The sequence below is a fragment of the Plasmodium vivax genome, chromosome 11 (genome assembly GCF_000002415.2).
Source record: "Plasmodium vivax chromosome 11, whole genome shotgun sequence".
In the NCBI taxonomy this organism is placed as follows: Eukaryota; Apicomplexa; class Aconoidasida; order Haemosporida; family Plasmodiidae; genus Plasmodium; species Plasmodium vivax.
Window position 1 is genome coordinate 1,207,770 of NC_009916.1, and position 13,765 is coordinate 1,221,534.

Consider the following 13,765-nt stretch of genomic DNA (forward strand, 5'->3'; position numbering starts at 1 on the left):
ATTCAGTTGTGACTTCTTCACCGCGAGTGACATTTTTGCGAAGGGTCCGGCGGGACAGCGAACTGGGGGGTAATGCCCGAGTTGTTTCAGCAGTGGAAATTGCTCCGCGTTGGTTCGCCTTTACTTTTTTTTTTTAATTTTTTTTTGCTTCGCGCATTCACCTGAGAGGTCCATTTGAAGGTACCACCTTGCGCGCTCACGCTGCCAACTTGGGGAGGCCCCCCTTTTTGCCGCTTCACCTCGCCAGCATGGAGCGGGTGACGTGGGAGGACCAGCTGGATGGCGGCGAGGTGGGAGCGCTTGGGGGGCTGCGCACCGGTAGAGGAGAGGCCGAAATGGGTGAGGCGGAGGAGCACCCCCTCTGGAGTATCACCTCCATGAACGGCGAAAATAAAAAGTACCTGCTGAGGAGCTACGTGGAGAAGATCCAGCGGATGAGCCAGCAGAGGGGGAAGCCAAAGTACTACGACATCCTGAGCATCAGTAGCAACGCAGATGGAAAAACGATAAGGAGGAGTTACCTCCAACTCTCCAAGCTGTTTAGTGTCCACAAGAAGTTGTCCCTCGAGCACGAACAAGTTTATCATTACATCCAAAAGGCCTATCAAATGTTGACAGATAAATTTGAAAAATTCTACTACGATGTGTTAAATGGGTATATGCATGAGTCTACCATCGAGGCATACAGGAGAGAGTTGCAACTGGAGGCAGAAGAAATGTATGCAAATAAAATGAACGAAGTGAAAAATGTATGTTTGGAAAAACTAAAGGAGGAGGAGGAAAAAAAGGGACTAGTCATAGAAAAGGCATTATTTGGAAATCTAACGTTAAAGGAGGAGCTTATAAACCACTGCCTAACTATGGATGTCATAAGAGAAAGTGATTTGGAAGGTCCCTTTTTAGACCTTACAGCCATTTTGCAGTCTCGAATTGAAAACAGCTCTTTTTTATTCAACGACGAATATTCTTTCGCCTATTTCTGTGATGTGCCCAAGCCGTTAATTAAGATTCCCTGTAGGGAGGATGTACCCTACGCGGACATTTTACAAAGCACAGAAATGTACTTGTATATAAAATATAAATTTTTAAATACAGACCATGAGCTCATTGTGGTAGACAGGACAAGATTCACCCTACCGCAGAGCTCCCATCGGGTTTTTGGAAATCACATTTGCGGCCCCTTTTCTCCAGTTAACGTGATTCGGATGAAGCACCTCTCCAGTTCGCTGGTGGACTCCATTTTCCACTTCTTCTCCAAGAACAAATTTTACATCACCCTCTTCACCACCATTCTGCTCTGCGCGCAGTCGGTCAAGTCGGGGTAGCGGCGGAGTGGAAGCGTTGCGGGCCTCACCTCGAAGGCGCACTACTGACAGCTTAGCAGCGGAGTGTGGGGGTTACCTGCCCGCCGCGATGCCCCCCCCTGCGCGAGTTGTGAGCCCCCTTCTCGCCCAGCTGCTCCAAAGACAAGTAGTTACTTACAAACAGAGACAATTCCTTTTGCAGCTTGTTTTGGAGCCTACTTTGCAGCCCCTCGCAAAGGGCAGATCTCCCCGCGTGGGTGGGCCACCCCGTCAGTGCCTCGCGAAGCTGCGTTCTGGTGGACTCGTCCAAGAAACTCACAAAGAGGTAAAACGTGTCTCGGGTGAATACAAAGTATGGGGTTGGTTCGCTATGCCCCCCGTGGGCATGCAGCCCGCTCGCTTTGTTCCGGGTGGTGCGTCCACTTGGGTCATTTTCCCCACCATGATCACTCCTTTTAAACTGCTTCCCAAATAAAGCAGACGAGTCAATCCGCTCATCCCCATTTTTGAAAAACCAGTTTGCAATAAAATCGCAGGCGTCCCTCTTGCGCAGGTCTTCCACCCGGACAAGCAGCTCGTTTATTTTCCCAACCAGCTGCTCATTTTCTCTTTTATATTTTTTATTCTCTTTGATTAAATTTCTCCTGGGAGCGTCATCCCCTGAGGTGTGCCCTCCCTTTCCGAAGTACTTCATGACGTAGTCGTAGGGGCTTTCCACGGTACCCCTGTTCCGCATCAGCTTCACAAACAAGTGGACGAACACAAAGAAGACGTTACTTTCCGCTAAGTACTTTTTGAATTGGTATAATTGGTTTTTCTCTTTATTTTTTTTCATCCCTTCGAGGTACTTCCTTACCATGGTGCGCTCGGCCTCGTCCGGCAGCGGTGCCGCGGAGGTGCGGCGCTCGCCGCGGTTGCTACATTGGTTGTTGCACTCGTCATGGCAATCATCGCTGCGTTCGCCACTGCAATCATCGCTGCGTTCGCCACTGCAATCATCGCTGCGTTCGCCACTACAATCATCGCTGTACTCGTCGCTTTTATCCCCACTGCTGCTCATATCTGGGGTGGGGCAATTCCCCAATTTCGCGAGCAGGCTTTCCCCGCAAGCGCGCTCCATAATGCATCGTAGAAATGGCAGGCCGTTTATGCAATATCTCTTTTCTTACTTTTGCGCACATGGATGGACTGGGACTCGGCTATTCGGGTCACCCACTTGGCATGGCAACAAAATTTATTTCTCTTCCAATGGGGGGGCCGTTCGCTGTATCGTTTGCGAGCCATACGCAGTGGCATGTTAGCGCGTCTATTTTGTTCGTCACGCGGGGAAAAAAAAAAAAAAGAAAAAAGGACGTGCCGCTTTAAAATGCGGACCATATGTTCAGTTGGAGGGACCAAATGGATCTATCAGTTAGATATTACGCGTTACCCTGCTCGGGGCTCATGCCAAACGGGGTGCTCAAATGAGGGTGAATCCCTTCGCGCGCGCGGAGTGTGATTTGCCCTCCGCAGAAGGGCCCCAATTTGTGCCGCCGTTTTACGAAAAAATACCCCCAGGGGTGGGGAGCGGTCACGTTGGTGTGTAAGTCGATGAGGTACTCCGGTGAGGCACTTCGGTGAAGCACTTCTGTGTGGCACTTCGATGGATCGCACTACGTGGCTGCTTCGCCGCTTCGATGGATCGCTCTACTTGGCTGCTCCGCTTCGCCGCTGCTCCGCCTCGCCGCTCCACCGCTCCCCCCCGTCGTGCGCGGGTCGCTGGTCAATCCTGACCGTCTTGCAGACGTAGTCGTGGCCCGCCGTGTGCACATTCAGCCCGTCCCTGGCGTTGACGATGTCTGAAATTTGGTCGTTGTGTATATTCTGCACGTTGCACTCGAGGTTGCCAAAGAAGGAATGGTAAATGTAAAATTTGGAGGTAAAATGATCATTTGTTTGAATCACATTGGCGATAAAATGCTCGTCGTTCATGAAGATGCTTTTGTTGAAGGTGCATGATAGGAATCCATTGCCGAAGGTGAAGGGGGAGTGAAAATTCCGAATGTCCCAAATTTTGGTTTGCCCATCAAGTCCAGAAGTAAGCACGTAGAAATTACTTTTGCTGAATGTTATAGACTCTACAGAATAGCCATTATGGGCATTCATTTTTGTGAGTACCAATTTTGAATCATGTCCATCCCATATTTTTATATTCCCATCATTAGAAACAGAAGAGTAGATACTTCCATCTGATGTGCCACTGATGCAGTTTATGGTGGCACTATGATGTTGGTCGTTCTTTTCATACGAAGTGAAACATGAGAGGGTCTCCAAATCGAACAGCTTAACAACATTTTCGTTTCTATTACAGGCATATAGGAAATCTCCACAGGGGTGTACATACAGATGTACGAATGGGTTCTTATCTTGGATGACTACATTTTGACTGGAGAGATCATTTATTTTTTCCCTTCCATTTCTTCTGTACCTAAATTGTTGCTTCTTCTTTTTTAGCATTCTACTGACATCGATCATTTGAATAGTGCAATCATCGCTAGCAGAGAATAAGAGATTTTTCACCGGATGGAATTTCAGGCAATTAATTTTCCCCATGTGTTTATTATCTATTGTGTGTATTTTTCTCTTCTTCACATTTTCATATATTTTACAAATTTTAATTACGTGATCTCCTCCCCCTGAGCAGAGGATATTTCTTGTGCTGTTCGTCGTGCAGCAGGTCACCTTATGTTGGTGAATTAATTCCACTCGGTCGGTAATATCATAGGAGAATGCTACCCGTCCTCCCTTTTCCTTTTTTAAGGAATCTAAATTTAGGACAGTTTCATTGTTGCTACGCAGCTGTGCGTTTTTTATGAATGTCCCGTAGGTCTTCAGCTTTGCCAGTGGGTCATTCCGTTGGTCCTCTTCTGGCTCATCTTGCTCCACGTTTTTTTCGAGCGCAGCTTCTCTTCTGTACATGCTCTTCGTGAACAGCTTGAAGAGGTAGTTCTCCTTCACCGTTTTGCTCTGCTCCAGATTTACCTCCTTCCTCAGGGCTTCGAACGAATCGGTCAGGTCGTCGTCCCTCAGCTGTTTTAGCACCGCTTCGTAAAACGCGATTTTGTGGATGTCTCCGATTTGTTTGGGCTGTTTCTGCTCCGCGGGGGGGGGTTCACCTCCCTCCGTTTGGCGGTTCTCCCCAGTTAGGAGGTTTTCCCCCGTTAGGAGGCTTTCCTCGGCATTGTTGCTCTCCCCCTCCTGGCCGCTCCCCCCCACTTGGCCGCTCTCCCTGGGCGCGAACAAACTGCTGACGCTGAACCCCTTCATTCTTGAGCCACTTCAACACGACCCTGTGGGTAGCCTAGCCTGTCGAGCGGGACACGCATACGGAGGTGCGCAGGGGCTGCCTCTACTTTCCTCTTCACGTACAATTAAGCTGCACAGAAGCGAGTGGCCAATTGGCATAGCCCCATTTTTGCTACCGTCAAAGTGTGGGAAAAAAAAAAAAAAAAAAAACAACCTTCTGCTGACCTTCGCGCAAAGTTCAGTTGAGAAGCGCCCCTTTGGTAAAGTGCTAATCGCGAGCAGTGGTCATCAAAAATGAAGGCAGGTGACTTCACGGCGGACTCTGCATCTGGCATGAATCTCTAACACGCACAAGAGGAGTTACCCAAATGAAGCGTACGCACCAAATGAGGTACGCATAAGGGGAAGGTACCGCTCTGTTTCGTTCTCCTTGAAGTGCAATAAAAATGAAGTGAGCATTGAGTGGATACATGCAGCGATCATTTTTTTTTTTTCATATAGGAGATTTTTTTTATTTCCCATCTGTCCCCCTTCGAAAAAGGCGTCACAGCGGGGATAGGCCTCAAAAGGTGTTGGCATCTTTTTAACGCATTTTTCGTGTATGAAGACGTAGGTGTGGCATGCCAATTGAACACCTCCCCCGTTTGCCCTCGTCAACTCTGTTATTCATTTGCATGCATCTTCCATGCTTTGAAGAGTGTTCCAAAGGGGGGTGGCCAACAAATAGCCCCTCAAAATTGGGCAGCCCAATATGGGAAACAGTTAATCCAGCCGATGGGGACCCACACAGCGTGGTGAAAAAAAAAAAAAATAATCCCAAATGAGTAGACCATCGGGGGAAAGCACAAAATAACTGCTTTTTAAAACTACCCTTTCTGTGTTAGATGGTTGTAGAATTTTTTTTTTGTGTAAAGCTACGGAGCGGTTCCTTTTTCTCCACTCGGGGGAGGCAACGGAACATGGTTAGCCGCTCTGATTCACAGAACAGTGAAGGTTGCCTCGGGGAGTTAGCGGAGAGGCCTGCCCTACCGGAAGAGCAATCAATTGATATGAGACAATCGCGCATGTGCGCTGCTGGCTGATTTTTCCTTTTTGTGTTTCCCCCCCATTTGGTGTACATACTCGAGAATGGCGTATTTTCCACTTCCTGCTGCTACAGGGTTATATGCTGACGGATTAGTGGAAACCGGGTGGTAATTACTGCCCTCCCCCCAAATGGGATAGCCCCCGTTTGGGATGGAAGTGGAGGGGAAGGTACCCATTCGTGGACATCCCTTGTGCGTTTTACCCCACGTTTGTGCCTCCATTGTGAGAAAATATGGCAACGTATCAACGGGGAGAGAGACACGGGGAGGATAACCCTAAACCACTCGGTTGGAGAAACTTCCCAGCCAAGTGTATCCCCCGAACGGGATGGAAAAAAAAAACAACAATTCGCCCACTTTTCTTTAAAAAAAAAGTAACAAAACGAAGTGACCATTTTGATGCATCTCAAAAGTGCTTACATCAAAGTTGTTCCAAATGGAGTTGGCACTTTTGGAGAAGGGGGGGGGAACTTCCTTCAATTTGTTTCCACCATGTGTAACTTTTCCGATGTGGTATTCAAAATGGCCACTCCTCTGCGTGAAGGAACGCTTAAGAGGGGGAGGAGAATCCACCAAAAGGGAAAACAAAGTTTCGCCAATTCGTCGGCGCAGTTCCACCGCGGCTGTTTGGGTTAATCGACGTCACTTTTGCCGCGATGCTTCGATTTGTTCGTGCCAGTTGCCATCCCTTTGCAACTCCGTTGCCGCTCTTTCTTATCGGCTGGCCACTTCGCCTGCCATCACACGGACGGGGTGAAGTCTTCACCAAAGTGGGAAGCAACCTGGGCGATACTTCCTCACTCGCTAAGAGTATTCCGCTCTGTCTCTACTTCAACTGCGCGCATGTACGGAGGCGGCGCCGCCCGCATGCGTAAACGAGTGTGGTGTGCCAATTTTTAGCATAGCTTTATGCTGAACTGTTTCCGCGCGGACGGGAGAAAAAAATGGCCTATCGACGGTTTTCGCCTGTCGTGCGCAGCGAATTGAAAAATGGGAAAAAGTTGGCTGCGCGTATGCGCATGTTAGGTAAATAGTTATGTGTTTCGTTATGTATATCGTTATGTATTTCGTTATGCATATCGCCATACATTTCGTCATGTATGCATGCATGTACGTGTTTTTTTTTTTTTTTTTTTTTTTTCCTTGCCGCGCCCAGCTTTGTTCTGCCAGGTTATTTTTTTTTCTCCTGCCAACTTGTTCAAACCGAAATGCGACAGTGGAACTTTGCAACAGTGCAACATTGCAACCTTCTTGCAACGCATCTTCCCCCCGTAAATAAATTGCATCTTCACTCTTGGTTCGTCCACATATGCGTGCTGTCACTGCGCATAGGATTTCCCCGCGATGTGAATACGCACGTTTGAATGCGCGTAAGCGTTTATGCGTTTTTCAGTCCTCAAAGTTGAAGCGACTTTTTCGCATGAACAGGCAAGGCGAAAGAGATGAAACGCGCAAAGTGTAACAAATCACTCACGTTCACAATTTTTCTCCTCTTATATGTGAACGGTGCGGTCCACGTGAGTGCAAACGAATTGAATGGAACGGACGGGGGGGATGTTCCCAACCAGAAGGACATCACCAAGGATTACAGCATCTTTGAGCGAATTACAAGTGAAGGGCAAAGCGCAAGTGGAAAAGATGACAGCCCTATCTCCCAGAGTAACACACCACAGGGGGAAGAAGCAAGTGATGGAAAGCAAGGCAATACCCCCCTCGATGAGAAAAATAGTGCAAAAGATGTAGAAGCACATTTCATACGGGAAGGACATGATAAAGTGACCCATAGTGATGTGGGCACAGAGGAGGGGAAAGCCACGGGCCATGTGCAAAAGAATGCCAACTTGAGGAGCACGTCTTATTTCTCCACGCAGGGCGCGGTAAGCCAGGCGTATAACTTCGTTCAGGAGAATCACCCCCAATTGGACAATAATGGGGCGAACGTTGAACAGGTGGCGAGGGGTCAGGATGATGTGGGTTCGACCGAAAATGGTGAGGGAAATAGCGGCGGTGAAGGAAATCCCCTAGGAAGTGACAAGCCAGGTGGTAAACCTGAAGATGCATCTAAAGACACTCCTGGAAATAACCCTGAAGAATCTCCAAACCGGAACCAAGAGAAGGGAGAAAAAGAAAAGAAGGAGAGGGGCGATACGGATAACCCCAATAGAGGTAAAACCAGCGAGAAGGCAGACCAACAGGGCGGCAACCATCCAAATGGTCTATCCCCAGATGAAAAGAACAATCCAAAGACACATAATAACCACAGTGAGTCCATCACCAATCCGGGTGATGTTGGTGCACTCGATGGTGAAGAAAATGGAGAGGGAGACGATCAAACGGGTATATCGCCTACCGAAGAACATCCTACGGGGGATGCTCCCCCTTCGGACCACGCCGAGAAGATAAAGAACACGCTGCTGAAGGAGGGGATAGACTTGAAGGAAACGACGAGCATGATCGATAACGCCGTGTACAACATGGAGCAGTTCATTTTAAAAACGAAATTCTACACCACGGCAATCAGAAATTTTGTGCACTTCAAGGTTAACCATATTTGTGAGTATTCCAAATGTGGGGCCAACGCTCGCTGCTATATTGTGGAGAAGGACAAGGAGGAGTGCAGGTGTAGAGCTAACTACATGCCTGATGATAGTGTAGACTATTTTAAGTGCATACCTATGGTGGAGAAGGACTGCTCGAAGGAGAATGGGAATTGTGATGTGAATGCGGAGTGCTCCATCGATAAGAATAAGGATATAAAATGCCAGTGTAAGTTCAATTACATTGGGGATGGGATTTTCTGCGTCATGGGTTCTCAGGCGAAGCAGTCGCTGTGCCTGCTGCTGCTTCTGCTGATTTGCCTCCTCCACAAGTTTCTTTTTTAGCGGGAAGGCAGTTTATCCCAAGGGTGGTGTTGTTTGTGTTGGTGGCGGTGTTAGGGGGATGGCGTGATGCCCCCCTGGGAGGCACGTTCACATATGCCAAGTGGGGTACCCCCAATGGAATGCCTTTTATTCTCGCGCGGAAAATACATAAAAAAATTGAAGCCTCCGTTTTGGGCACATTTTTTTGGGGAGCCGCATGCCGCTTTTTTCGCCCCCCTTTTGGCCCCAATTTCGACGTTGTAATTTTGTTTTTCCCCTCCACAATGGCCCAACTTCTGCGTTTGTTTTGCGATTTTCAATAAAGTAACTTCTCTTCCCCTTTGTGTTTAATTTTTTACCGTCCGAATTGGTGCAACTTTTGAGTTTGTTTTGCTTTTTAATACAGCAACGTAACTTCTTTCCCTTTTTTGTTTAATTTTTTTTTTTTTTTTTTTTCGTTTCTCTCACGCTCAACGCGTTATGCAGAATCGTACACGCTGTACGCGCCGTACGCGCAATACACACTATACACGCTACGCGCCTGCGTAGGGGCGAAGCCTTGCTAGCAAAATGGGTGCCGCTTCAATGGGCCTTTCCAGCTGAAGGCGCGGCCGCAAACATCGCGCGAATCAGCAACAAGCATGGCGATAAAGGGCGAAATGCAAAATGTACTTCCCATATGGAGGAACCACAAAGGGATTAGTCAGGCTGCCCAGAGTGGGCATCATTTGCTTACCCACTTGGGAAAGAGGCAGCTTACCGGATGTGTGGCGCAGACAGGCAGGGAGAGCCGCGCCATGGGCCCAGCCCAAGTGGTAGCCCAATTGAGAGGCAAAATGGACGGCGTCACAACTGGAGAGAGGAATAAATACATTTCGGTAATCTGCATTCCGAGGGAGTTCCACACGGCTAGGGATTCCCCAAAATTGTGGCTTCAGAAATCCCAAACGGACATGAGTTTTGAACAAATCACACGCATTTTGAAGTCCCTGGGGAGGGAAAAACCATCATGGGAAGAGAAAAAAAACACAGAAAGGAAAGTCAGTTTGGTATTACCACATATATATAAAGAATGCGAAAGAAACTACATCCACTTTTCTTGCATTTTACACAACCTTCACAAGTTGAGAGATAATTTCACCAAGGAGTATACGGAAGAGGTGTACATCAAAATGGAGGAGTTATTCCTTCGCAACGTTAGTCTCTTCACCATCAAGGAGATGACGATCATATTAAAATGTTTAGCGGAGGAGAGAAAGGTGAAGTGCCACAAGATGGTGCAATTCTGCGCGTACAAATTTATGCACTTCCTATGTATAGACATTTTACACAAAATGAGAAAGGAGCCTTCCTTATGTTTTAACTTCCTTTCCGTTCTTTGCACACATTTTAAGGGGTGCATAGAGAATTATTTTTCCTCCAATGTGGGGAACCCAAACAGGGAGGATGAAATGGACCGTTTTTACGAAGCCTTACGAAATTTTGGAAGCACCAATGATTTCGGATTTTTTGTGAGTTTCCCAGAAAAAGGATCTCCCATATGTGGAAGCAACCTTTTCAACCTGCACGATGTGTCTGCTTTTATGTTTTTTTTGAAGAGATGCAAATCGGCTTGTTCTCCAATGTACACGTTCCTTTCGCATGTGTACGTGTCGGTGAGCTTCCTGGGGGATATGGCCCTCCCTCTTTATTCGATGTTGGAACGTCACTTTTTGAAGTTCGAAAGGGGTCCGAAGTTTTGCTTTTCCGGGGGGAGTCGCGCAGGGGGGGCTGCTCCCTCGGAGGAGCAGGTGGAGGATACCGACGAGAAGGTAATCGAGGAGGACGTGTGGGAACACCCCGACGAAGTGGCGGACTCACAGAATGGCCTAACATCAATAGCAAAAGGCGAAATAATGCAGTACATCTCACACTTATTGCAGAGTGAGAGCCACTTCAACCGTAGTGCTGCTCCACATGTGCTTAAGAAGGGGGGTAAAGAACGTGGGGCCATGCGGGAGAACGTCCACAGCATGGCCGTCATCATCCACAGTAGTGTCAAAGCGAAGGAGCGAAACGTATTCACATACGTTTTGGCAAATTACCTGCTACTAAAATGTGCGCCTTTTTTAAATTTAATCGACATATGCAACATGTTAGAATTGTTCATCCTTGACGGAACAACTGCTGCCGGGGCGGACGTGTACGACGCAGTTTTTGCGAAGATCCGGCGGTTGATCTTGGCCGAGGGGAGCAGCAAAACGATGGCAATATTGTGCATAAGTAGTGCGCGGCTGAGGGGAGAAATGCGTGCATACTTCGTGGACCACATCCTGGCGCTGTACCGAATCGTTTTGCAGAAGGGGAGGGGGTTATCTGGAGAATACACCAACAACAATCGGAGAAATCACAAAAATTTGTCGTTCCCTTTTGGAAGAGAAAACACCGTGATTTTTGCCAGCGTGGGTAATTTTCTGTCCAGCCATAAAATCAGTTCCCTCTTTTATTTACTCTACTTGAGGAAGTTCAACGACTTTTTAAATGCCTTGCTTGTTCATAAAAAAAGGGGCCATTGTTATACCCCCGCGGTGAGCGTAATTGATATGTACGATTTGCTCAAAACGTTTGTCAGCGTTTTTAGGATGTACGAAAAAAGCGGCCATTATGACGGAAGACGAAGGGAAGAAATTGCATCACATTTGGAGAAATCCTCTGAATATTTGCTGCAATTTTTGGAGGACATTTGCTTCGAAAAAATTGTTTCTGTGGAGGGGCATTTTTCGAAGGGCGCGCCGCTTTCAGAGACGGATCGTATGAAGAGAATAAAAATTCTGAACAGGTCATGTTATTTTTTCACCTTGTTACTCCCCATGATTAAAAAATTGCAAATGGGGGACATCATTAATGAGAGGACTGGGAAGTTACTAACCCGAGTTTTCACGTCTTTTAAAACCAGCATAAGCAAAACTTACCAAGACGAGCTTTTTAGCGCCAACTGCAAGGGCGGCCAAAGCAGCAAAAGTTATGTGCACGTTTGGAACTTTTTTTTTATGCTGAATGATGCGCGCGGCGGGGGAGGAGCATTTTGAGGCGGCACCAACATGTCGAAGTTTTCGCGTCGCGCGGATCTGATATGCGTGGGAGGACGCAAGCACGCAGCACAGAACGGAGCGCACATCATGCCAGTGTCTACTTGTTCGTGTTTTTTTTTTTTTTGTCGATGGGCAGCGGCCCGCGCGGGGAAAACGCAACAAAGTTCGTTGCTCAGGTTTGCCCACCTGCAGCTTTGCTACCCCCGCGGAAGGGTCAATTTTGTTTTGGTACTGGCCTGGGCAAGTATGCACATTTACGCATGCATGATTTGTTGTACATACGGATGAGTCCACTTCTTCGTTGTGACTTTCCCGTTATGGCAACACGACGTTATCTATGTAGTGCAAGAAAGAAAAAAAAAAGGACCCCACTTAGCCCATTAGACCATTTTTCGCTTCCCAAAATGAGGCGCATTGGGCCTGTTTTGTCCTTCCCCCCCGCTCATTTGGAGCACAACGAAAGGGGTTACCCCGGCGCGGCTGCCCAAGTTGTTTGCTTGTTCATTTTTGGGGGTAGATTAAACCTGGAATGAGTACCCTGCGCACATGCGTAAGTGCATGCGCATATGGGTACCCTTGTGCCGCTTCCCTTTTTTTCCTGACCCCATCGATATCACAAAAAAACAGTTGAGAAAAAAAGTGAAAAAAAAAAGCAATTAAAACGGATCCTCTTTTTACGTACCCAAAAAAAAAAAAAAAGACGAATTTGGAAAATGCCTCTTATGGCTGAGTTGACTGCGAAATAAAATATTTCCCGCCGCTTCATCTGCAAGGAGGTTGCATGCGTCCGTTTTAATTTGCCTTTTTCGAAAGGAGCGCTCGGGGGGGCGCCGATGTTGGTGGGCACGTTGCAGCGGCTGTCAGACACGCATGCTTCGTCAGCAGGCCTGTGGACGTATAGAGAAACGCCGGGCGAAAAGTGAGCGCGCAATTGGGGGAGGGCTCCACCCAAGGTAGGACAGAAGGGCGTTCACTTTCCCTGCAAAGTAGGGGAGCTCTTTTTACAAATTAGTGCCGCTACGCAGTTCTCCTTTACGTGAATGAAACCCCGCGAGAAGATGAAACTCAGCGCTCTTTACACACTCTGCACACTCTGCACGCTGTGCCTGTTGGCCAGTTTGGCCCACTGTTCGGATGAAGAGGTGTACGAAAAAGTGAAGTCCATTGTGAACGAAGCAAACGACTGCTCGCTGGACGACGTGCAGTTCATAGACAAGTATAACGAAAAACTGTACTGGAAATGGACGAGCAACTTTTTCAGGTACTTAAGAGTCAAGCTGTATTTGTACGAAAGTGATGAGATTTACGAACAGGTGAAAGGGAAAAATGGCAACGCCTTGGGGGACGATGTGGCGGAGGCGCTGCGGGATGATTTCTTTAACTACAAGGATAGAGAGGAATTCGTACGAATTGCATTGAACATCCTGTCCAATGAAAAGTCCCTGGCAAAAACGTTAAGTGTATATACACCTAAGAAGGAAATAAAATTTTTCCAAGAATTGTCGGAGAGGCAGCTAATTGATCTGCTCATAAATGAAAAGAAAAATTTAATAAACTCATTTAAAAAATTTAAATTGTTTCAAGATTTTCGAGACGTTTCAAATTCAAAATATTATTACCAAAAACGCTTTTCGCAGAGGGATGCAGAATTTAAAGCGGACGATAATGTAGGCCCCCCCCGGAATGAACAAATGGAAGATGATAAAAACCAGGGGGTAAATCATAAGAGAACAAAAAATGTATTCACATTTAATGCTGAGGAGATTCCACGCATGACGGAGATACTGTTCGACTTTTACGATCGGAACAAATGGAACAAGCATTTTTATGCCATCAGTGATGAGTAGGAAGTGAGCCTGTGGGGGGTGGGAGCCTGGAGGTGAATTTTCCACCACCGCCTGGTCGCTGCCTTCATGTCAAGTGGGTCTACGCGCACGGAATGGTGCTGTGTATGAAGCGATGTGTGCATTCGCGCACCCACCGTACTGCTCCTTTTTTTTTTTCTTTTAATTGTTCATATGGACTGCTACGCACCGGGGAAGACGCCGCCCCCTACGCCCACCGTCCATTCGAAGTTGGCATGTACATTTAAAAGGACAAAAAAAATTAAGTAAAAAAAAATAAAATAAACAGGGGGGATGCCAACAAGAGGCAAATAT

The 13,765-nt window shown here is 47.3% G+C and overlaps 6 protein-coding genes across 6 annotated transcripts, besides 6 other annotated features; 4 read left to right on the plus strand and 2 right to left on the minus strand.

The window, feature by feature from the left end:
• Positions 1–248: 248 nt before the first annotated feature.
• Positions 249–1,325, plus strand: PVX_114160 (DnaJ domain containing protein; the record flags this gene model as incomplete). Its single annotated transcript, XM_001616170.1, has 1 exon — positions 249–1,325. The coding sequence occupies one exon, from the start codon at positions 249–251 to the stop codon at positions 1,323–1,325; it is 1,077 nt and encodes a 358-aa protein (XP_001616220.1).
• Positions 1,096–1,118: a microsatellite.
• Positions 1,326–1,377: 52 nt separating the features above from the next.
• On the minus strand, positions 1,378–2,163 carry PVX_114155 (hypothetical protein, conserved; the record flags this gene model as incomplete). Its single annotated transcript, XM_001616169.1, has 1 exon — positions 1,378–2,163. One exon carries the CDS (start codon positions 2,161–2,163, stop codon positions 1,378–1,380), a length of 786 nt encoding a protein of 261 aa, XP_001616219.1.
• Positions 1,793–1,817: a microsatellite.
• An 827-nt stretch (positions 2,164–2,990) lies between the features above and the next one.
• On the minus strand, positions 2,991–4,610 carry PVX_114150 (cleavage stimulation factor subunit 1-like protein, putative; the record flags this gene model as incomplete). The annotated part of the gene is made up of 1 exon (XM_001616168.1): positions 2,991–4,610. One exon carries the CDS (start codon positions 4,608–4,610, stop codon positions 2,991–2,993), a length of 1,620 nt encoding a protein of 539 aa, XP_001616218.1.
• Positions 4,611–6,212: 1,602 nt separating this feature from the next.
• Positions 6,213–6,332: a microsatellite.
• A 784-nt stretch (positions 6,333–7,116) lies between these two features.
• Positions 7,117–8,556, plus strand: PVX_114145 (merozoite surface protein 10, putative; the record flags this gene model as incomplete). Its single annotated transcript, XM_001616167.1, has 1 exon — positions 7,117–8,556. One exon carries the CDS (start codon positions 7,117–7,119, stop codon positions 8,554–8,556), a length of 1,440 nt encoding a protein of 479 aa, XP_001616217.1.
• A 272-nt stretch (positions 8,557–8,828) lies between these two features.
• Positions 8,829–8,865: a microsatellite.
• A 467-nt stretch (positions 8,866–9,332) lies between these two features.
• Positions 9,333–11,603, plus strand: PVX_114140 (hypothetical protein, conserved; the record flags this gene model as incomplete). Its single annotated transcript, XM_001616166.1, has 1 exon — positions 9,333–11,603. The coding sequence occupies one exon, from the start codon at positions 9,333–9,335 to the stop codon at positions 11,601–11,603; it is 2,271 nt and encodes a 756-aa protein (XP_001616216.1).
• Positions 11,337–11,358: a microsatellite.
• Positions 11,604–12,374: 771 nt separating the features above from the next.
• Positions 12,375–12,394: a microsatellite.
• Positions 12,395–12,664: 270 nt separating this feature from the next.
• PVX_114135 (hypothetical protein, conserved) lies at positions 12,665–13,453 on the plus strand (the record flags this gene model as incomplete). Its single annotated transcript, XM_001616165.1, has 1 exon — positions 12,665–13,453. One exon carries the CDS (start codon positions 12,665–12,667, stop codon positions 13,451–13,453), a length of 789 nt encoding a protein of 262 aa, XP_001616215.1.
• Positions 13,454–13,765: the final 312 nt, after the last annotated feature.